We start from the raw sequence: 22225 nt of genomic DNA, 5'->3' as shown, positions 1-22225 counted from the left end.
AAAGAAACTTGAGCTGGTTAACTACAAACATGAGAGAGAAGATAAAGACTCTACCACAGAGGAATGTTAGACAAATTCTATTCAAGAAATCCACCAGTATTATGTTAATCCTATTATGTTTCACAGCATTAAGTGTCCATCCAATGAAATCAGTCCACCAGGAAACCTTTAAAGGCTATTTTTCATTGCACAGGCAGAGCAGTTGTTGGAAATACAGACTAGTCCATATTTATTTTACTGAAAAATATGCAGAAGATAATATCCTGTTCCTGACTCAGTCAACCATTTACTCAGTAGAATTAAATTTTAGCAGATCTTGCTCTTACATATTCATAAGACCAGAATGATTCCGCTTTGGAGCCTTTAGATTCAACTCCAGTTTTGTCAAATGTTAGGAATAGTCTAGCATCTGATACAGAGCTAGATTTGACAAGACACTGAAGATTTTAAGTAAAGGCTCGGTGAAAAGGGGGCGGGGGGAATGGATATTTATACCCAGATTTAAAACGGAAACCAAAGTGGTCCGTATACTGCACTCAATACAGTAATGACTGTTAACATTTTAAGAGCAGGGTGGGCTGGACTTTTCCTTTCTTCTTCAGTGTCTCAGACATGGCGCCTGCGTGCCTGAATGTACATGGTACATTCGGCACGGGCCACAGAGACTCACCTTACCTCATTCCAGCAACTCTATGCTAAGGTTTGAAAACACAGAGGGTCCTTTCTAGAAACCACTGGGCACTCTCCCTAGATTAAAGAGCTCCAGATCGCAAGTCTTTGATGCGGATATTCATGAGATTAGATTAGCCTCTCTCAAGAGAACCGTTTCTCAAAACTCAGGAAAGGATGATCCTAGCCTTATGGTGTTCGCAAGACTTCCTGTGACTTGGGGGCAAGGAAGCTACAAGGCTTCATTCCAACACCATAAAGTACAATATAGGAAAGATTTCTTTAACCGTGTGGTCTTTATTTCAGTGCCAGTGTTACAGATACAACACAAATGTTCCAGTTAGAAGAAGGAATTCAAACGGAATGCCGAGGTCCGAGCCAGGCTCAGGAAAGAAAAAGGGCGGTTTGGAGTCATGGAGCAGACGACTCCAAGATGCTCGAGGATGAGTGCGATACTCACTCTTCCTACGGGCACCGGCGTCTGAGCTTTGAAAGCGGTGAACTCTTCTTTCCGCCCACTTACCAGAGTTCAAACAGGCAAGTTATGGGCTTAGGACAAACGTGAAAATCTCTGGTGGGAATAGGGGCATTAATTAGTGACTATTCATTTATCTTTTAGCAGCTGTCCACTTCGTACTTTAAGGGCAATCAATTTTGAAAACGTTGGAAAATATTCATGACTACAGCTAAAGAATGGCGAGAAAGGGGAGCTGGAAGAGCCTTGGAAGTTTCTATTACAAATAGAGCACCATATCCTTCATGCCAAATCTCAACAAAAACTCTTTTTAACTGCATCTGTCCAGTGTTTACAAATAATCTCTCAAGGTCTGACCAGTTCTTGGTAACAAACATACATACATGTGTGTGTCTGTGTGTATACAGCAATGCACAGAAAAGGCTACTAGGAGCCTAATGCCTCTTTCAAACCTCGGGGGAACCAGGAGAAAAAGGCAGGGCTCCCTGATGTCCATTGTTACATTTCCATTCTGAATGCCAGATGTAAGAAGCGCCTGAAGATGGTGACCAGCCAGAGGGGAACAAATTCCCCACCTCGCCCAGTTCACAGAGAAACACAGTAGAAAGAAGGGGCGACTCTTTGCTGCAGAGACAGAGTGAGTGTTTTCTTGCTGTGGATTCCAGTCCTCTCCTCCAGACCAGCTGCTTATTTCCTCAGGGCCCAGGAATGTTGATTCTGGCTGTAAAGGTGGGAGGGGTAGAGAAGTGCGAAAAAAGGAGAAGAGGAGGAAGAGTGCAAAGTAGCCTCCCGAGCAGCCGGCCTCAACAGTGGAGGAGAGGAGATTAGTCTTTAACAACGCTTCAAGGTCAGCAATAACTTTAGGAAAATCCTCCTCAACAGCTCTCTTCAGCTCCTCATGCCCATGGTACAGTTGGGGGGGACTTGCCAGCGATCACAACCTCCTTCCCAGAGTTCCTTTGATTGAGTGGGATAAGAATGAGAATGGTGTCGGAACCTCATTGCCAGGACTGAGGGGGAAAGTTGTTCACCTCCGCTAGATCTTGCATTGCTGAGCCCTTGTGATTATATGTGAGCTTGATCCGCATTCGCAGCTGTTGCTGTGAGAAGAAAGATCATAAATTAATGGCTAAAATTAAAGCTCTAGAACCTGTTAAAGTGAAGTTGTCTCTTAAAAATGACACATAGGAAACAACAAAAACCACACAGGACCTCCAGCTATTAATCGAGGGACCAACACCACGCAGTCAAGTAGCAGAACTGCATCCCCAGAACACAGCTATCTCCTCTGGCTTTGATCCTAGAACTACACTGAAAGGACTGCACCACTCTGGAGCATTTTCTAGTAGCATATGCTGAGGGCTTTTCAAAATGTTTCGACCCTTGTATCCAAGTTTCCAGAAAAATGAGGTAAATATACTCCTATTACAGGCTCTACATTCAGATCTAGCTAGCATTGCTTTGTTTGTAAAACCTACAGTAAATGTGAAAACAAACTTGTTTCATTCCCAAGGCATGAAAGGGGGGGTAGGGAGGAAAGTATAAACTTACAGAGAACAATACCAGGCCTAAGAGATCTTAATTATAAATACATTTTTACTCTATGTGGCAAATTTCAAGCATTAATACACTAAGAAAATTTTTACTCTATGTACCAGACCATCAACAGAATTTCTGTTTGTGTTATAGCCAGATACTTAAAATATAGTGAGCAGCAGAAGAAAAGCAAGAAGAGGTAATTATACTCACTAATAATTATGAGACATACTAGAAATCTTTCAAAGTGAAGAAATTCTCTGAGCCATTTTCAAAATCTAGCCAAAGTGATAACTATTAAGAGGAGTAAATTTACTTCTTTGACAAAATGAAATAAAAAATATTGCTTAATTTCCGTTTCTAAAGCTATTTTTCATTTGGCTGCTTCATTAAAAGTGTCCCCACTTTTGCTATAATAATTACAGTACTAATGTGGCTATTTGGTTGAACGAATGTTCTTACCCCAGAACGTAATTTGTTTAAAGATAAAAATGTCCCCTTCTCTCCCCCCACAAAAAGAAAATAGACACACACAAAAAATAGACCTTTAAGCCTCTGAATAGAGGGTTTTTCAAGCTGCATTTTAATAAGATACCACTAACCCATTTAATGTGTCTGGGTCTGCTTATTACCTATAAAAGAACAAGGAGACATTTTCATAGATCTCGTCTATGACTATGAGTCAGAGAATTCCAGAGAAACAAAGCTAAGTTTTCTTTCAGGAAATGCACTTACACCTTGCTCAGGCCTGTCTTCCAGTGTGCTACTCACCTTCTGTGGGTTCAGCACTTTAATGACTTGTGTGACAGTCCCTGTATTAAATGCTGGGACAATGCTGCTGCTAGGCGACAGGAGCTGCAGCTGGAATGTCTGGGGGAACAAAGGGCATGCTTCAGAAAAAGTACTGCACTTAATGCTATCTCAGCGATGTCCACAAAAAATAATCTGACACCCAGATCATGGCTCAAGTAATAGATTTTCCTCCTCCTACTTTCAATTTTTTTCCAGATATCGCAATTCATAGTATGTGGGTTGACCATCACTTCATGTTATTTATAAAACCCCATTGTTTGTCTTTGATCATGAAAACTAGCAATGACCCAATCTTCCCTTTCTGGCAGAAGGAACTTTAGCCTACCATGTTCCAAAAGGTGACCAATTCTTGCTTTGGCAACTTCATTTAATAGTAACTGATCAACTATGCAGGTAAAAAATACAGTACCCATGACAAAAAAATAAAAAAGGCTAGAAAGAAACAAAAGAAAAGTAGTTTTCTAAAAATAACAAACCAGCATACCAGTTACCAACTACAGGCCTCAATACTTTCATGTGTTTGGATGGCTGGGATCCAAAAACTTGAACCATAGATTGTTAGCACTATTCTATGCACTACGATTATTTATTTATTTATTTATTTTAAAAGATTTTATTTATTTATACAAGCAGTGGGGTACAGGCCAGAGGCACGGGAGGGTGAGAGAACTCACCAGAGACAAGAGTGGGGAGCAGAACAGGCAGACAGACCGAATGCACTGCTGAGGGGAGCAGTGGGTGGGCGAGACAGGAGAGGTCTGCCATGCCATGTGGGTATCTCCCTGGCCGTCTAGGAATCAAATGGTGCTGCAGAGGCTGCGTACAGCTTCACAGCACTGTGCTCAACCCTCTGTGTCATCAGGGAGGCCCTGCACTAGGATTTTTTAAATTCTGAAACTTCAGTTTCTGAATTATTATTTTTTTTTTTAAATAGAGGCATGTTTTATTTATTTATTTGTTTGTTTGTTTTGTTTATACATGCACTGGGTACAGTCAGAAGCGCGGGAGGGTGAGAGAATTCACCAGAGCCAGAGCGGGGAGCAGAGCAGGCAGAAGGACCGAAGTACACTGCTGAGGGGAGCAGCAGGCGGCAGGAGAGGTCTGCGCGCCATGTGGGACCCTCCTCCGGTGGCCGGGGAGCAGCCGGGGATCGAACAGGCGCTGCAGAGGCTGCGGGCAGCTTCGCAACCCAGCGCTCAACCGCTGCGCCACCGGGGAAGCCCAGTTTCTGAATTATTAATGAGAGAAGGGAGAGGTAAAAGAGCAGAAGAGAGAAGAAAGGAGGGAGTTAAAAAGACAAGGGGGGGCCTCCCCTGGTGGCGCAGGCAGTTGAACGCTGCGCTGTGAAGCTATCCACAGCCTCTGCAGTGCCGGTTCAATCCTGGCTGGACAGCAAGGGTCCCACATGGCACAGCAGACCTCTCTGTCACGCCCACTGCTCCCCTCAGCAGTGTATTTCATCAGTCTGCCTGTTCTGTTCCCCGCTCTGTCTCTGGTGAAACCTCTCACCCTTCTGCGCATCTGGCCTGTACCCGGGTTCTTTTATAAATAAATAAATCTTTAAAAAATTTTAAAAAATAAATAAAAAGAGAAGGGGGAAAGGAAGAAGAGAAAAAAGAGGGAGAGTGAGGTCTATCTAGTCTTACCTAAGGCCAAAAATTGCAAGAATGGAGATGTAATCTCAATGCACAAGACTTATGATTTTAGGTCTTACAGTTTTACTGTCAAGATAAATTACGTACACTGAAATATTTATTTACATTTATTTTATCACATGTGAAATGCTGTGAATTGAAATGAACAATATTATCTTATCTATCACTGAGGCTGCCAATTAAACTATGACAAGTCTCTAACTGCATGCCCCAGAAGTGCCATCTTCTAGTAAACTGCCCAAATGACCACACAAAGGGAAAGAGGAGAGGCACTGGCTGTGTGTTCTCTAGGCTCTTCAGAAAATAGGGAGTCATTTCTTTGTTCATGTATTCAAAAAAGGTGATACTGCAGACATCAAGGGGATAGGTACGATTCAAACGGGAATGCCACATGAATGTTACCATGGCAAAATGGAAGAGTCAATGTTACCCAGTATGCAGTTGGCACTGTTGTGAACAAGGGCAAGATTCTTGCCATGAGAATTAATATTCACAATGAGCAGATTAAGTATTCTAAGAGCAGATATACCTTCCTGAAATATGTGAAAGAAAATAATCAGAAAAAAAAGGAAGTGAAAGAGAAAAAGGTACTTGGATCCAACTGAAGTGCCAGCCTGCCCCACCCAGAGCAGCACACTTCGTGAGAACCAATGGTAAGGAGCCTGAGCTGCTGAAATCCATTCCCTATAAATTCACAGCATGATAGTATGAAAAAAAATAACAGGAGACCTGTGGACTATATAAAGAAAGTACTTCAATTTTAGATTATGGTCAGTAAACATAGGCCATGGTAGAATCTATAAAATATGACATTTCATTATGAAGTTCAAGATACATCATTAGGATATGCAAATACCCATTGTACAGTAGAGTACCAAGAACAAAACCTTTTTTAAATAAAAGAGATGATGTGTTGCTAGGACAGCAGCCTAAAACAACACATATAAAACCCTAAGCTGCAAATTCTAACATTTAGAGCGTTGAACACATGAAAAGTGCTTAAAACAGCACCTACCACATAAAACACAATTGTTCCCCAAAGGAACACTATGAAGTAGATATCATTACCATCACCACCCTTCGCAAATGAAGAAACACAGAGGTTAAGAAACTTGCTTAATAGCATACAAATGATACTGAAACTACTTCACTCTACTACTTCCAACACACCTGCATTATTCTGGCTCCTAAGAAATGCAAGTAAAGAAGGTTGCAAGTCAGCACCAGCCACAAATTAAAGGTCTTCCATTTCCCAAAGTGCACTGTCTGAATGCCATACTTACTTACACGTCACTGCAAAGATTACATTTGTTTAGCCTAACTTGGGGTTGGCAAATATGGCCCATGGGCCAAGGATAGCCACCCATTTTGTAAGTAATGTTTTAATGGAAGACAGTCACACTCATCCATGTATATATACTATGTTTTTATGTTATAATAGCAGAACTAAGTACATGCAACAGAGACCATACAGCCTAAAATACTCTTTGTATTTACAGAAAGTTTTTCCCTACTCACTTTAAATCTTTTTTTAAAACTTCTTTCTTCAAAGATGTACATAAACACTCCTTAAACTAGATTTGATATAAACAAAACCTCAATTTATAAAAATAAACAGTCATTATATCAACAGCAAACTAGATGTTAATAAAGGAGGAATGTTTCTTTCACTTATCTATCAAGAGATAAAAACTTTTAACTCTGATCCAGTGACTAGATTGCCAAATAGATCAAATCCCTCATCCTGACAAACCTTAACCCATACTAGAATATGTGTTCTTTTTGCTCTATATCACCATGTTACTTAACTCAACTTATTTTCTGTATCCTGAGCATTAAGGGACCACATTGTAGAAGTTTGCTCTTACCAACATAGTATTTCTGACCAAATGAAAAGTATTCACTAAAATGACAAACTTCAGTAAACCATACTAGGTACATTATTGTTATTCTGAATTAAATCGCAAACATTAAAATATATCCCTTGCCAAATGCATTTAAAAAAAAAAAAAAAAAAGGAAAAATGAAAGAACACATTGTAGCACCTTTGGTACTGCAGCCTGGAAAACAAAGTCTGTCATGTCCAGCTCTGTGCTGTTGGAGGCCTGTATCGTTATCACTGTGACACTGGGGTTGGTGTTTGACCGTTCAAAGGTGAATTCTATCTTCAAGCCATTCTTACTGTATGCCGTGATGGAGGGGATACCTAAGAAAGCACAGGAAGATCAGTTTAACTGTAGTCAGCCTACTGCTTGTAGAATTATTACTCCCTTTATTCAGTAATTCCCTCTCTTGCTCTAAAAAGGCAACACCAGTGATCTTACCTGTAGAGATGTCATTGAAGAGAGGCTGTGATGAAAGTCCATCCAACAAGAAAGGGGGCTGGGATACCTGTGGGACTGAGGCAGGGGAAGGAGCAGCAGCTGGAGCACCTAAAGGAAACATTTCAACAAAAGGTCAGTCTTTAGCCAGCACAACAAAATTCACCAAGAAAACATTTCTTTTTAAAAGATTTATTTATTTATACAAGAACTGGGGTACAGGCCAGAGGTGCGGGAGGGTGAGAGAATTCACCAGAGACAGAGTGGGGAGCAGAACAGGCAGACGGACCGAAAACACAGCTGAGGGGAGCAAGAGGTGAGACAGGAGAGGTCTGCCGTGCCATGTGGGTATTTCCCTGGCCAGCCGGCCGGCCATCAAACCCGTGCTGCAGAGGCTGTGGACAGCTTCACGGTGCTGTGCTCAACCTGCTGCGCCACGGGGGAGGCCCCAAGAAAACATTATAATCTCACGCTAAGGGAAGGAATTCTTCAAGAAGGTATAAAAAATATAAGTCATAAAGGCAAAGAACTAAAAAACACCACAAAAATAGAAACCACAGGCAAGATACAGTGTTTGCTATACAACAAATGGATGAGTATAAAGAATTATAAATATGATCTATAAATTTAAAAAACTCAATTTAAAAGTGATGAGAGATATGAACAGAAAACATGAAAAGGGACTTGAATGAAAATGTAATCTTATGAAAAGATACTCAATCTTACCATATGAAGGGAATTTATGAAACACAATGAGGTATTATTACACACCATCAGAAAGGTGAAAATTTCAAAATGTGGTAATACTAGAAACTATTAAGAATTCAAAGCAACAATGGCTTTTTAGCTCTGGCATAAGAATGTAAACCTGTATAAACAAACTGTAGAACAATCTAACAATAGTAGAGTTGAACATGAGCATGCCTCTTAAGTTCCTCAACCTCAAAACTAATAAAATGTTAGACTAGATAATTCTTTGTTGTGGGTGCTGTCTTGTGCATTGGATTATATTTAGCAGCATGTCTGGTTTCTACTCACTAAATGATAGCAGCATCCTCCTAGTTAGGACAATCAAAAACATCTCCAGATACTGCCAACCACCCATATGCAAAATTTCTTCCAGTTGGGAACCATTATCTTTCTTTTTTTTTAAATAGAGGCATGTTTTATTTATTTATTCATTTGTTTGTTTGTTTGTTTATACATGCACTGGGTACAGTCAGAAGCGTGGAAGGGTGAGAGAATTCACCAGAGCCAGAGCAGGGAACAGAACAGGCAGACTGACGAAACACACTGCTGAGGGGAGCAGCGGGCGGCAGGAAAGGTCTGCGCGCCAAGTGGGACCCTCCTCCGGTGGCCGGGGAGCAGCCAGGAATCGAACCGGCACTGCAGAGGCTGCGGGCAGCTTCGCAAGCCAGCGCTCAACCGCTGCGCCACCGGGGAGGCCCGATTATCTTTCTTAAGAATGCTTTAGAAGACAAAACTTGCAAACTGATCATGGATCTGTGGCATACAACAGGGGAGGAGGAGGAAGAAAGATCAAAAGTGGGGAGGGAAGAGCACAAGGGACTACGGTGATGGATCACAGGGGAGAGAACTATAGGGACTACACCTGAGGGGAGAAAGTAAATAATGTACAAAAATGAACAATGATGCAAGAAAATAAATAAATTTAATTAAAAATAATTTTTAAACCATAAAAAAGGAATGCTTTTGACTAATTCTTGCATAGTACACACAGAGACACACAAAGGTGTTACACAGCATTATAGTTTCTAACAGACAAATACAGGAAACAACCAAAATGTCCATCATCAAGATAATGCATGAGTAAATTGTTACATATTGACAAAATTAAACTATGCATAATAGTAAAAAATGTGATTGCACTAGAAATACACTTAACATGACTCATTCTCCAAAAATACAATGTTTACCTAAAAAATAACAAGGTGCAAAAGAACACATTCAGTTGGGTAACACTTCTAAAAATGTAAAAATTGGTGAAATAGTACTACATACTCTATTAATTGGTGAATAGAACAACTGAGGAATGGCAGACACAAAATTTAAGCACTGATTTAGGATAGAGAGCAGTTACCGGAGGGAAGAAATCATCAGATTACAATACTTAACAGATCCTTCCAAGTACGTACAAGTTGAAGAGCATACAATAGAAGGTAAGTCATAGAGTATGACCATGAACTGAGAGAAATCAGGATTCTAAGAGGTATGCAAAATTCAGCAAAATAAATAGAATGTATTTTATGTTTAAACAGATTTTCAAACTACTTATGAAATTAACTGAAAATACACTATTTTTAAAAACATTTCTAAGGTGAAAAAAAGGAAGACTAAGATATCTTTTAAAAACTTGAGCACAGGGCCTCCCTGGTGGCCAAGGGGTTAAGCACCGCACTACGAAGCAATCCGCAGCCTCTGCAACATGAGTTCTACCCTGGCCAGCCAGGGAGCAACCCACATGGCAAAGCAGACCTCTCCTGTCTCGCTCGCTGCTCCCCTGAGCAGTGTATTTCAGTCAGTCTGCCTGTTCTGCTCCCCGCTCTGTCTCTGGTGAATTCTCTCATCCCCCCCTGCATCTCTGGCCTGTACCCCAGCTCTTGTATGCACAAATAAAATTTTTTTAAAGGATTTATTTATTTATTTATGCAAGCACTGAGTATAGTCAGAAGCGTGGGAGGGTGAGTGAACTCACCAGAGCCAGAGCGGGGAGCAGAACACGCAGAAAGACTGAAGTACACTGCTGAGAGGAGCAGCGGGCGCGGGAGGAGAGGTCTGCGCGCCATGTGGGACCCTTGCCCGGTGGCCAGGGATTGAACTGGCGCTGCAGAGGCCGCGGGCAGCCTCGCAGCCCAGCGCTCATCCGCTGTGCCACCGGGGAGGCCCCACAAATCTTTTTTAAAAAATAAAAAAAATAAAAACTTGAGCACACTAGAAAAAAATGACACTAAAATCAGCAAGGAAGGTTAGCAAGAAATACAGATGGTTAAACATAAGATTTTTAAAACAAATGTGAACAGCACAATACGTGCAGCTGAACACATGACCAACGAGGTATACAAAGAAATATTCACAGAGTTGACCTAGCTTAAATAATCTCATCTAGCAATCTTCCAATGATTCCCATTTATAAAACAATTTTAGAAACGTGTTCCCATAGGAAATCAGAAACTACATATGGGTCCTAAGTCCCTCAAATTTTAGTTTTTTTCTCATGAAAAGTATAATAGGTAGTTTCAGGAAACAACAGAAACTTCCTGCTCCAATTCCTCCAAAGGCACATGCTCAACTTCCACTGATTTAAATTACCATGTATTAGGATGTCACTGTAAGATGGGTTAAGGAATCTAGGACTCAAAAATTAACTTACAGATGTAAAGAAAAATGGGAAAGTACATTTAAAACACACTGTGAATAAGGAAAGGAAAATCTAAGCTTTTAAAGATTTTTATCATTTTGCCTCTTATAGTCTTATTTTTTTTCCATTTCTATTTATGTGTTGATTTTTATTTTACATTTACTTATTTTCTTATATTGTTCATTTTTGTACAATATTTGACTTCTCCTTTCAGGGGTAGTCCCTGTAGTATTCCCGCCACTACAGCATCTGTGACCCATCACCATAGTCTACCCTGTTTTGACCCCTATCCCTCTTCGTCCCCTGCTGTATGCCTCAGATATATTGTCAGTTTACAAGTTTTGTCTTTTTCCTGACCCTTTGTTCTTTTTCTCTATATTTCACAGGCATATGAAAAAACATTCAACAGCACTTGCTATGAAGAAATGCAAATGAAATCCACAATGAGAAACTACCTCACCTCAGTGAGAATGGCAGGAAAAAAAAAACTTAGAAACAGTAAGTGCTGGAGAGGATGCGGAGAAAAAGGAACCCTCTTACACTGCTGGTGAGAATGCCAACTAGCTGAACCACTACGGAAAAAGCCGCGTGGAGGTTCTTGAAAACACTAAAAATGGATCTACCACATGACCCAATGATTCCACTCCTGGGTATCTACCCCAAAAGACACAACAACATTAATTCCAAGGGAAACGTGCAGTCCTATCTTTATTGCAGCACTATTTACAACAGCTAAGATATGGAAACAACCTAAATGCCCCCAAATAGATGATTGAATTAGTAAGATATGGTATATATACACAATGGAATATTACTCAGCAATCAAAAAAGATAAGCTCATGCCATTTGCGGCAACATGAATAGAACTGGAGGGGATTATGCTAAGCAAAATAAGTCAGAAGGAAAAAGAGAAATAGCAGATAGTTTCAATTACAGGTGAAATTATATAGTCTTTTATATAAGCAAATAGGAAGGAATAAAAAACAAACCTATATATTAAGAGCCCATGACAAATGCATTAAGGATATAAAAGGAATATGCAAACAGGAAATGCATGTATAATACAGATATGTGGATAAATATTAAACATTCCCTGTGATTAGAAATAAAAATTAACATAATAGGCCAATCTTTCACCTGCTTAGGCTTTTCAAAATGATAATATACGATACTTATGACTGTACAATGAAACTGGAAGCCATATACATTGAAGAAAGGTAAATAACATTTATGATTTACAAAGCACCTACTATATGTCATACAATCACTTTCCTCATAAATACCCTGTGAGCTAAGTATTTAACATCCTATTTTAAACAGATTCAGGAAGACTAAGTTACTTAGCCTAAGAAAGCAATTCAAAATAAGGAAAAACTGACATAACCAAGTTATCTGTTAAGGTGTTAGTTATAAAACACTGGAAACACACAAAATGTCCAAAAGTAATGAATCGAGTAAATAATGTCAAACTTCTAGATAAGATATTAGAAAACCACTTAAAATTATAATTATAAATAGTACTATGTACTATGGAAATGCTAATATGTTTAGAAGCATATCATCTACACACTAAGTTTTATAATAGCTATGAAGTTGTTTTTATTTTGGCATCTGAGGATTTGAAACTGTCTATGAATGACTCCAAAGTACATGACAAATAACATTTTGAAATTTTGTTAAGACATAAAATCTTAACTCTGGGAGGATGCTGAAGTTGAAAACAATCTTTGAGGTTCTATTCTTCTTTCTCACTTTACCATTTCTATCACTTGCTAGATTGACATGCTAGAAACTCAGTGTAGTTTTTCCCCAAGGTCTTTATCCCAATCCATGCATTAAATAACTCCTGTCTGGCCTCACCTGTAAGGTTGATGTCTCCCAACAAATCAAGAAGTTCTCCACCAGCAGAAGCTGGTTTGCTTGTAGGTGCAGTTGGAATAACAGGTGTTAAGTCATTTCCTCCCAACAAATCCAACAAATCACTGGCCTAAACAGGGAAATAATATCTCAATTCATTAGTCATTTGTCTAATGTATATCTAATGCAAAATTCTCCCAACACATACAAATAAGGAAGAGAAACATCAATCCAACTAGGAACACTAAAGGGAATAAACTTACAGACATGTTAGAGGGAACTGTAAGGTCATCAGGAACCCTGGATAAGCAAGTGAAAGGCTACCTGGTTGGTAGGCTGTGGCCCAGAGGGTGGCGGCTTGGTCTCTAGTGGAGCTGGTTCTGTCTCTCCATTTGTCTGCACAATTTCAGTAGGGCCATTTGTGGTCACTTTTTCCATGACTGGCATTCTCTCAAGCAGGGCAGACCTGGAAGAATCTGAAGTGGTTAAATTCTAGGCAGTTAACCTAGATTCCCTACCCAAAACTATCACTATAATTATACTGGAGTCAAAAATGGAGAGCTAGGACTCCCCGGAGGCGCAGTGGGTTGAGTGCCGCGCCAGGCTGTGAAGCTGTCTGCAGCCTCTGCAAAGCGGGTTCAATTCCTGGCCGGTCAGGGAGATTCCCACATGGTGCAGCAGACCTCTCCTATCTCACCCACTGCTCCTCTCAGCAGTGTATTTCGGTCTTTCTGTCTGTTCTGCTACCTGCTCTGTCTCTGGTGAATTCTCTCACCCTCCCACGCCTCTTGCCTGTACCCCAATTCTTGTCTAAATAAATAAATCTTTAAAAAAAATTATGAGAGGGGGCCTCCCGGTGGCGCAGTGGTTGAGCGCTGGGTTGCGAAGCTGCCCGCAGCCTCTGCAGCGCCGGTTCGATTCCCGGCTGCAACCCGGCCACCAGAGGAGGGTCCCACATGGCGCACAGACCTCTCCTTCCGCCCGCTGCTCCCCTCAGCAGTGTACTTTGCTCCTTCCGCCTGCTCTGCTCCCCGCTCTGGCTCTGATGAATTCTCTCACCCTCCCATGCTTCTGACTGTACCCAGTGCTTGTATAAATAAATAAATAAATCTTTTAAAAAAAAAAAAATTATGAGAGGAAACCAAATTATAAAAAAAAAAATAAAAGGAGAGTATCACTCCTTTCAACCCCCAACACACAGACTAAAAGAGAAGGCAGATTACAAGAATACCTGACCTAAATTTCCATTTGGATTAAGGACAAGCAAGAAACCTTGAATGGACAAAACTGTCAACCTAAATCCTGAGAGACTGAGATTTCTCAGTGATTAGAGTATCAGAAAAATAAATTAGTAGGTTGGGCCTCACTGGTGGCTCAAGACGTTAAGTACCGAATGCGGTGAAGCAATGAAGCAATCCGTAGCCTCTGCAGCACGAGTTCGATCCCTGGCCAGACAGGGACAGGGAGCAACTCACATGGAGCAGCAGACCAATCCTGTCTTTCCTGCTGCTCCCCTCAGCAGTGTACTTCGGTCAATCTGCCTGTTCTGATCCCCACTCTGTTTCTGGTGAATCCTCTCACCCCCCACCCCACGCATCTCTGGCCTGTACCCCAGCTCTTGTATGTATAAATAAATAAATCTTTTAAAAAATAAATAAATAAATTAGTAGGTTTTAGTCTCCAATCAAGGAGATGCTACACAATAGAAGGGGGCAAGTGACATACACCAAAATGTTAATAGGAATGGTATTTGAATTAGATTCTCTTAAAAAACTACAATTCCTGCTGAGTAGCCAAAAAAAATGGAAAATGAAGCAAAATTTCCAAAACAAAGGGAGAGAAGGGGAAAAATACAGTTAACTTATTTCATCATCAGCTAGGTAGAAGGACAAAACAGAAATAGCCAAGCAATCAGAACTAAATTGAGTTGTGAAGTCAGTTAATAAAGCACAGGGGGTAAGTATCCTTTATGGATTATCATGACAATTTGCTAGGGATGCTAAAAGGCACATGCATACCTTCACTTCTCTCACTTACCTCATATGGTCATATTTCTTAAAAAGTGCATTATATTCTACTGCCCTCTGCTGGAGCTCCACGTCAATGCTGCTTCCATAGATGGAAACCACTTTCTTAATTCGGCTTTGGAATAAAATGATAAATGAGTTCAGATACCCAAAAGAAAATTCATAAATAAGCAGAGAAAATAATGTTTCAACCAGAGCTTTCTGGTTAAAAATTTAAAATTCATATCCTTTCTTAATTTTTCAAAAATAAAACACTTTTGGGCCTCCCTGGGGGCACAAGGGTTAAGTTGCAGCACTATGAAGCTAGCTGCAGCCTCTGCAACATGAGTTCGATCCCAGGTCAGGGAGCTACCCACACGGTGCAGCAGACCTCTCCTGTCTTGCCTGCTGCTTCCCTCAGCAGTGTATTTCAGTCAAACTGCCTGTTCTGTTCCCCACTCTGTCTCTGGATAGTCCTCTCACCTCCTGTACCTCTGGCCTGTACCCCAGTTCTTGTATGCAAAAATAAATCTTTTAAAAAATAAAAAGTAAAAAATAAATAAAATGCGTTTCTTTCATCTTTATTCATCCAACATGTACCTCGACACCAACCATTCACCATTATACTTATTCTAACTTTGATGTGATTGTTGTCTCTTAAATATTCCATATAATAAAGTTTGTTAGTACCAGTTATCAATTTACTACAAAAGAAACTTCATTCTCTTCTTTGATAACTTAAAATAAGCTCTATCAACAAAAGGGTCATAATACCAGACTTGTCTCAACAAATTCTAGCTCACAATTTGAAGAGTGAACCAAAAATATTTTTCATAGGCCTTGTGTTAAGAAGCAAAGCAGAAAGCCTAAGAAAACTAATTTGCTGGGAAGTTGATCCAAGAACTGACTTTATTCAAAATAGCAAAGAACAGAATTTGAATACTTAAACAACTAACCCTCATGATTTTCTTCCTATTAAGACATCTCAAAATATTTTAACACCAGAATCTTTACATGGTAAAGTAACTTCTCTACTTTAAAAAAGAAATTAGAAGTCTGATTTTAAAAACATAATTTTTTACCTTCAAAATAATCAATGATGGGGTGAGAAAGAGCAAAGTATAAATAAGGATTAACCACAAACTTATGATGTGGAATAATAGATATGTGCAATTAATTTTATTATTCTTTCTACTTTTGCTCTACTTGAAATTTTCCATATTAAAATTACAAAATAACCCTTTCACCCTACTTTTGCCATACTCACTTTACAGTACAGGTGAATCGAGTAGAAAGCTTCATAATGGCAGTGAGGGCATAACCTCGAGTCACAGAAGTAGACATATTAGAGATTAGAACACTTTCTAAAATATCCAACACTTCATCTTCTGTTACCTGGGAAGAAAGTAAAGACAAGGTACAATGAATTTACCAAGTATCTAAATCTGCTATCAAGTCACAGGATGCCACAGAAAAACAACAGTACCATCACTACCAAAGCTTCTAACATGATCTATGCTTTGTCAAAGTAACTGCCCACGCTGCTCCATCATTCAGAAATAGGTACAAAGGAGGTTAAAAAAAGAGAGAAAGGGGCCTCCCTGGTGGTGCAAGGGGTTAAGCACAGCACTATGAAGCTATCCGAAGCCTCTGTAGCATGAGTTCGATCCACGGCCGGCCAGGGAGCTACCCACATGGCGCAGTAGAACTCTCCTGTCTCAACCGCTGCGCTCCTCAGCAGTATATTTCAGTCAGTCTGCTTGTTCTGTTCCCCAGTCTGTCTCTGGTGAATCCTCTCAATCCCCTGCACCTCTGGCCTGTACCCCAGTTCTTGTATGCATAAATAAATAAATCTTTAAAAAAAATTAAATTAAAGAGAAAAATCCGAAAGGACTGAAGGCATGCTGTAGCTTTATGAAGCAGGAGAAGAAGAAAAGAAAAACTACCCATTTCTGCTAAAGCCCATTCTTTAATGAACAAATGTAAATAAACCTCATTTCTTCTTGTTTATTAGCAAGATAAGAGAATTATCTCACAAGCAAGCAAGCGCACGCACACACACACAATAATTCAGTCAGATGGAGTGGGAAGTAGGTCCTAAGGGGGTCTAAAATGACCACCCAATAAGTTTCGTCTCAAAAATGGGTATGTTTCCCAATATAATTCTGGTGCTAATTCTTTAAAAGGATTTCAAAAGAAGCAGCATCACCTCTTCATTAAATGTTATCATCTTATAACCCAAAACACTAGCTCCCCCACTTAACAATGAGCCACAAGGTGTACCTGAATTGGCTCCTCCTCTTCACATTGGCCAGACACGAGAAGATCTCCATATTCACCAATACACCATGCAGCTACTTGTACCAAAGGTTGCTGTCAAAAAAGGCACCATGCACAGTCAAAAAAAAGTAATGCAAATCACCGTTCATCTGACCATGAAGGTCAAAACAGGCATAGCTAGAGTGTTAGTTATACGAACACACACACACACAAAATAAAGGGTTATTTTCTCCCTAAAGTAAAAGACAAATGAATTACTTACTTGAGAATAATCACCAAGAATTGCTTTGTACAAGCGCTGGACAGTGTAGGCATGCATCTCCACACTATTGGTTATTAACTGGATCAAGTTGGGAACTGCATCATCACGAACATAGCTTCCTGCCTAAAAGGAAATGCAGACAGTTACCCCCTAAAAACAAACAGTAATGGTAACAAATATTATCTATGGCTGTTGTTAAAAGGATACTGCCACAAAACACCCTCAAAGACAACGTTCCTTCCAATTCTCAGGGTGATAACCAGTTCAAACTTCAAAATCGTACTTAGATAAATGAATATTGTAAAATTTTACATAAAACAAAATCTTCTCTGTCCAAAGTAAACGAAAATATAAAGGTTTACATTTCAAAGAATACCTTTTTTTATGTGAAACAGACTAAACTTTCAAAAGTGTAAGAAGTACATTCACTGGGAACTAGTTAAAAACACCTCTCTCTTCCCACAATTTCACAAATATTGGAGTTCAAATCCTATGGGCTATCGTACCATTCTCCAAGGGATAGAAAGGAGAGTGAGTGTATATTAAGAGTTTAAAAATATTTTAATAAGCAAGAAATGGTAACTTTTGAAAAACCTGAGTTTGTCTAAATCATCACACTGTCTTTTAAAAAAACAGTTTATAACTATTACAGAACCAATCATTAGTCTCAGGAATGGGCAATATTTTGTATTTAATTATCCACTTTCTTTTTTTAACTTGGTCTCTCTAATGTCCTCTTCACTTGTGGAATCTGAGATACTATTTGCAACTATGGAACAAAAGAAAAGCTATTAAACCGCCGAGGAAACTACATCTTGGACTTAAGAGTATTATAAGCAGACTGCATAAGCCATAAAAAGAGTGGAACCTGTGCCTAATCTCAGCCCACCTGGTCAATCTCCTTCTACTAGACAGAGAGTGGATCTGATTTACCAGACTGACACCAGAGCTAAAGCATGGATACACTGGAAAGGAAAATGAAAAAGAAAAAATCCTAGGTGGCTAGGAACACCTCTCCTGTTAAGAGAAACAAAGACAGAGGGGGAATTCTGGTCAAAAAAGGAAAGATGAGGAGCTAAAAAAAAAAAAAAAGGGTAAATTTGTGGTGTTATATTCTTCCCTAATGGGAGAAAGTATCAAAATAAAAAAAAAAGAGAGAGAGAGAGAAAACTTCAGTATGACCTGACACATAGATTACATCATCCAAAAACAGCAGGATATACATTTTTCTGAAGTTCACATGTAACAGTCACCTAGACAGACCACGTTCTAAACCATAACAGAAAACTTTAAAAAAAAAAAGTATTAAAGGAATTCTACACCACAACCATGTGGGATTTATCCCAGGTATAGAAAGTTGACTCAACATTCACAAATCAATATAATCTAGCAGACTGAAAAAGAAATCATGATCATAATGAGAGAATCTAGTCAATTGGAAAAATAAAAAGAAAGCATTTTGAAAAAACTGGCATTTTGATGAACATTGTGCTTTGGGAGTTCTATTTTGCCTTTCTTTTAAGTCTTAGAAAAATCTAAGAAAATGTCTTTTTATTCATCTTCCGTTGGAATAAAATTTTCCCATTAAAGACAAGTATTAACTTTTAACCTGTACAAAATTAATTCATTCTACATAAACTAGGAAAGTACATCATGAACAGAATTCCATAGCAACAAACTACATAAACATTTTAATGGCATCATTCCCTCCTACAGATGTTTCATAATTTACTTAACCCATGTTCATTTGGAAACTTCTAGTTGTTTTCAGTTTTCCCCTATCAAGATCAGGATACTTTGTAAATACATCTTTCTATATACATTTTTGTACACTTGTTCTTTTATTTTTTCTCTAAGAAAATGTTCTAAAACTTGAATTGAATTAAAAGATATCAACAAAGTCTTCTGCTACATACTGTACTCTGGACAGATGGCACTATTTCATACCCACACGAAGTGGAGAATGCTGCCTGTTTATTTTTTTTAAGATTTATTCTTGGGCCTCCCTGGTGGCACAGCAGTTGAGCGCTGGGTTGCAAAGCTGCCCAAAGCCTCTGCAGTGCTGGTTCGATCCACGGCTGCTCCCCGGCCACCGGAGGAGGGTCCCACATGGGGCGTAGACCTCTCCTGCCGCCCGCTGCTCCCCTCAGCAGTGTACTTTGGTCCTTCTGCCTGCTCTGCAACCCGCTCTGACTCTGGTGAATTCTCTCACCCTCCCGCGCTTCTGACTGTACCCAATGCTTGTATAAATAAATAAATTAAAAAAATATATTTATTCTTATGTATGTATACATACAAGAACTGGGTGTAGGCCAGAGGTGTGGGGAGGTAAGAGGATTCACCAGAGACAGAGCGGGAGCATAACAGGCAGATCAACTGAAATACACTGCTGAGGGGAGCAGCAGGCAAGACAGGAGAGGTCTGCTGCGCCATGTGGATTAGCTCCCTTGTCAGGGATTAAACTCATGCTGCAGTGGCTGGCGATAACTTGATAATGCTGAGACTCTAACCCCTGTGCCACCAGGGAAACCCTGTTTCTCTAGTTTCTTTCTTTCTTTTTTAAAGATTTTATTTATTTATACAAGAGCTAGGGTACCGGCCAGAGGCATGGGAAGGTAAGATGATTCACCAGAAACAGAGTGGGGAGCAGAACAGGCAGATGGACTGAAAACACTGCTGAGGGGAGCAGCGGGTGAGACAGGAGAGGACTGCCGCGCCATGTGGGTAGCCCCCTGGCCAGCCGGGGACAGAACCCGCACTGCAGAGGCTGCGGACAGCTTCACAGTGCTGCGCTCAACTCGCTGTGCCACCAGGGAGGCCCTGTTTCTCTATTTTCTGACTAACACTAGGAATTAAATTAAAAAGTATAAGTGAAAAATGACACTTCACTTTTATTTTGCTTACTGCTACTTTACTAGTAAGGGTAATTTTTCAGTTAACTAGTCATTTCTCTCTCCGCTTGGGATTTAGTTGTTCAAATGTCAATTATTTCCATTAGAGTGCTTAATGTTTCCTATTAACTGTAAGTTATTTATAGATTTAAAACATTTTACCCTGGCACATGTTACAATGTTTCACCCCAGTTGTCTTTTAACTTTGGAGAATTTTTTCTTTTTTCTGCAAAAACGTTCAATTTTAATGTGGTCAAATTTGTGAATGTTGGGCCTCCCTGGGGTTAAGATGGGTTGCAAGGGGTTAAGATGCAACCTATGAAGCTATCTGCAGCCACTGCAGCATGAGTTTGATGCCCTGCCAGGGAGCTACCCACATGGCGCAGAAGACCTCTCCTGACTCACCCACTGCTCCCCTCAGGAGTGGATTTCCATCGATCTGCCTGTTATGTTCCCCACTCTGTCTCTGGTGAATCCTCTCAACCCACCCCCTCCCCCGGCCTACCTCTGGCCTGTACCCCACTTCTTGTATGCATAAATAAATAAATCTTGAAAAAAAAATCTGTGAATGTTTTCCTTTATGGCATTTACTTCTGGTCACAAAATCAGACATAGTTAAGTCTTCTTTATATACCACCACACTTTTATTTTTACTCTAAAATCTGTAATCCTTGTCCTTTAACTAAATGATAGACAAGTGTCCAAATTCTGGAAAAAGGACATAAAAAAACTACCTTATAAAACTATTATTTTAAATCCAGAATATATTTAGTCATTCAAAATTCTCCAATGGGCCTCCCCTGGTGGTGCAGGTGGTTGAGCGCTGCACTGTGAAGCTGTCCACAGCCTCTGCAGCGCTGGTTTGATCCCAGCCGGCCGGTGAGGGTCCCACATGGTGCAGCAGACCTCTCCTGTCACGCCCGCTACTCCCTTCTGCAGTGTATTTCGTCAGTCTGCCTGTTCTGTTCCCTGTTCTATCTCTGGTGAATCCTCTCACCCTCCTGCGCATCTGACCTGTATCCCGATTCTTGTATAAATAAATAAGTAAATCTTTAAAATAAAATAAAATTTCTCCAATGGCTTCCCATTACACTCAGAATAAATCCAATCTCCAGTGAAATCACATAAAACCTAGTTCCTGCATTAATCCTACCATTTTCTGTCACTTTCCCTCTACATTCTTGTCTCCAAGGAGGCTAAGCTTGTTGCTATCTAAGGATTGTGCAGCATTTGCTTTTCCCTCTGATTAGTTTATTCGTCCCCCAAATATTTATAAGGCTCCTCATTCAAATGTTACCTCTTCTGAATAACAGGCCCTGACTACTCTACCTAAAATACTTGGCCCACTGCCCCAAATCCCTTCCTCTCCTGTCATCATTATAGTCCCTCATGCTACTTTAGTACTCATCATAGCATTTCCCCTGCCTGAAGTACAGCACAATTCCCCTGTGACTCTCCTATCTCCCCACTGGAATATAAGCCTCATGGTAAGAAGGGCTTTGCCTATTAATCAGCATACTCAGCACTTGTCTATGTTGACCCACAGAAGCTACTTACCGTTGTCAGAACACGCATAATTGTGTCGATATGCCACCGTTTAGAGGGTGCATACCTGAGAAAAAAAGGCACCAAGTAAAAAATTGCAACCTGTAAACTAGACTGTGATCACTGACATTCAAAATTCCTACATATAGTCATGTTAACTTCACAGGTTAAGTAATTACATGTGGGTACATTCCACCTTCAAATCTAATAAATATCCCCATCTCAAAGGGTGATGAAATGGTACATAGTAAAACATCAATGTTCACATAACACACCAATAGGAGTTGCTGAGCTAAGAAATGGAACCCTCTCCATTTTCTCAGAAAACAATTCACAAAGTCAGGGGAAAAAAAGAAGATAGGGAAGAAAGAAGAAAAGAGACTGTCCCCTGACTCAAGACACTCAAGGAACAGGAACATATTTCCTTAATTCATAGTAGAAATAGGAGCAATAACACCACCACCACATTTTGAGATACTTCTTCCTGAAGGTTATACATAAAATCACAATGCAGATGCTATAAATTCCCTATTCTC

General features: G+C 40.0%; 1 protein-coding gene across 2 annotated transcripts in view; it reads right to left on the bottom strand.

The window, feature by feature from the left end:
* Positions 1-946: 946 nt before the first annotated feature.
* AP1G1 (adaptor related protein complex 1 subunit gamma 1) overlaps positions 947-22225 on the bottom strand; it is a 94154-nt gene continuing 72875 nt past the window's right edge. For both annotated transcript variants that reach the window (XM_054696973.1, XM_037516072.2), the window contains 11 exons: positions 21702-21756; positions 17254-17376; positions 16995-17084; positions 15979-16106; positions 14743-14847; positions 13030-13171; positions 12709-12835; positions 7473-7580; positions 7194-7354; positions 3452-3550; positions 947-2244 (listed from right to left, as the gene is read on the bottom strand). In XM_054696973.1, coding sequence (XP_054552948.1) covers positions 2143-2244; positions 3452-3550; positions 7194-7354; positions 7473-7580; positions 12709-12835; positions 13030-13171; positions 14743-14847; positions 15979-16106; positions 16995-17084; positions 17254-17376; positions 21702-21756 — 1240 coding nt within the window. In that variant the 3' untranslated portion in view covers positions 947-2142. The remainder of the gene's footprint in view (positions 2245-3451; positions 3551-7193; positions 7355-7472; positions 7581-12708; positions 12836-13029; positions 13172-14742; positions 14848-15978; positions 16107-16994; positions 17085-17253; positions 17377-21701; positions 21757-22225) is intronic.

Source organism: Talpa occidentalis, unplaced genomic scaffold (assembly GCF_014898055.3).
Source record: "Talpa occidentalis isolate TD23 unplaced genomic scaffold, MPIMG_talOcc4v2.1 talOcc4.17, whole genome shotgun sequence".
Taxonomy (NCBI): domain Eukaryota; kingdom Metazoa; phylum Chordata; class Mammalia; order Eulipotyphla; family Talpidae; genus Talpa; species Talpa occidentalis.
The sequence above is the reverse complement of the archived record's forward strand: the minus strand, read 5'-3'. Positions and strand labels throughout refer to the sequence as shown.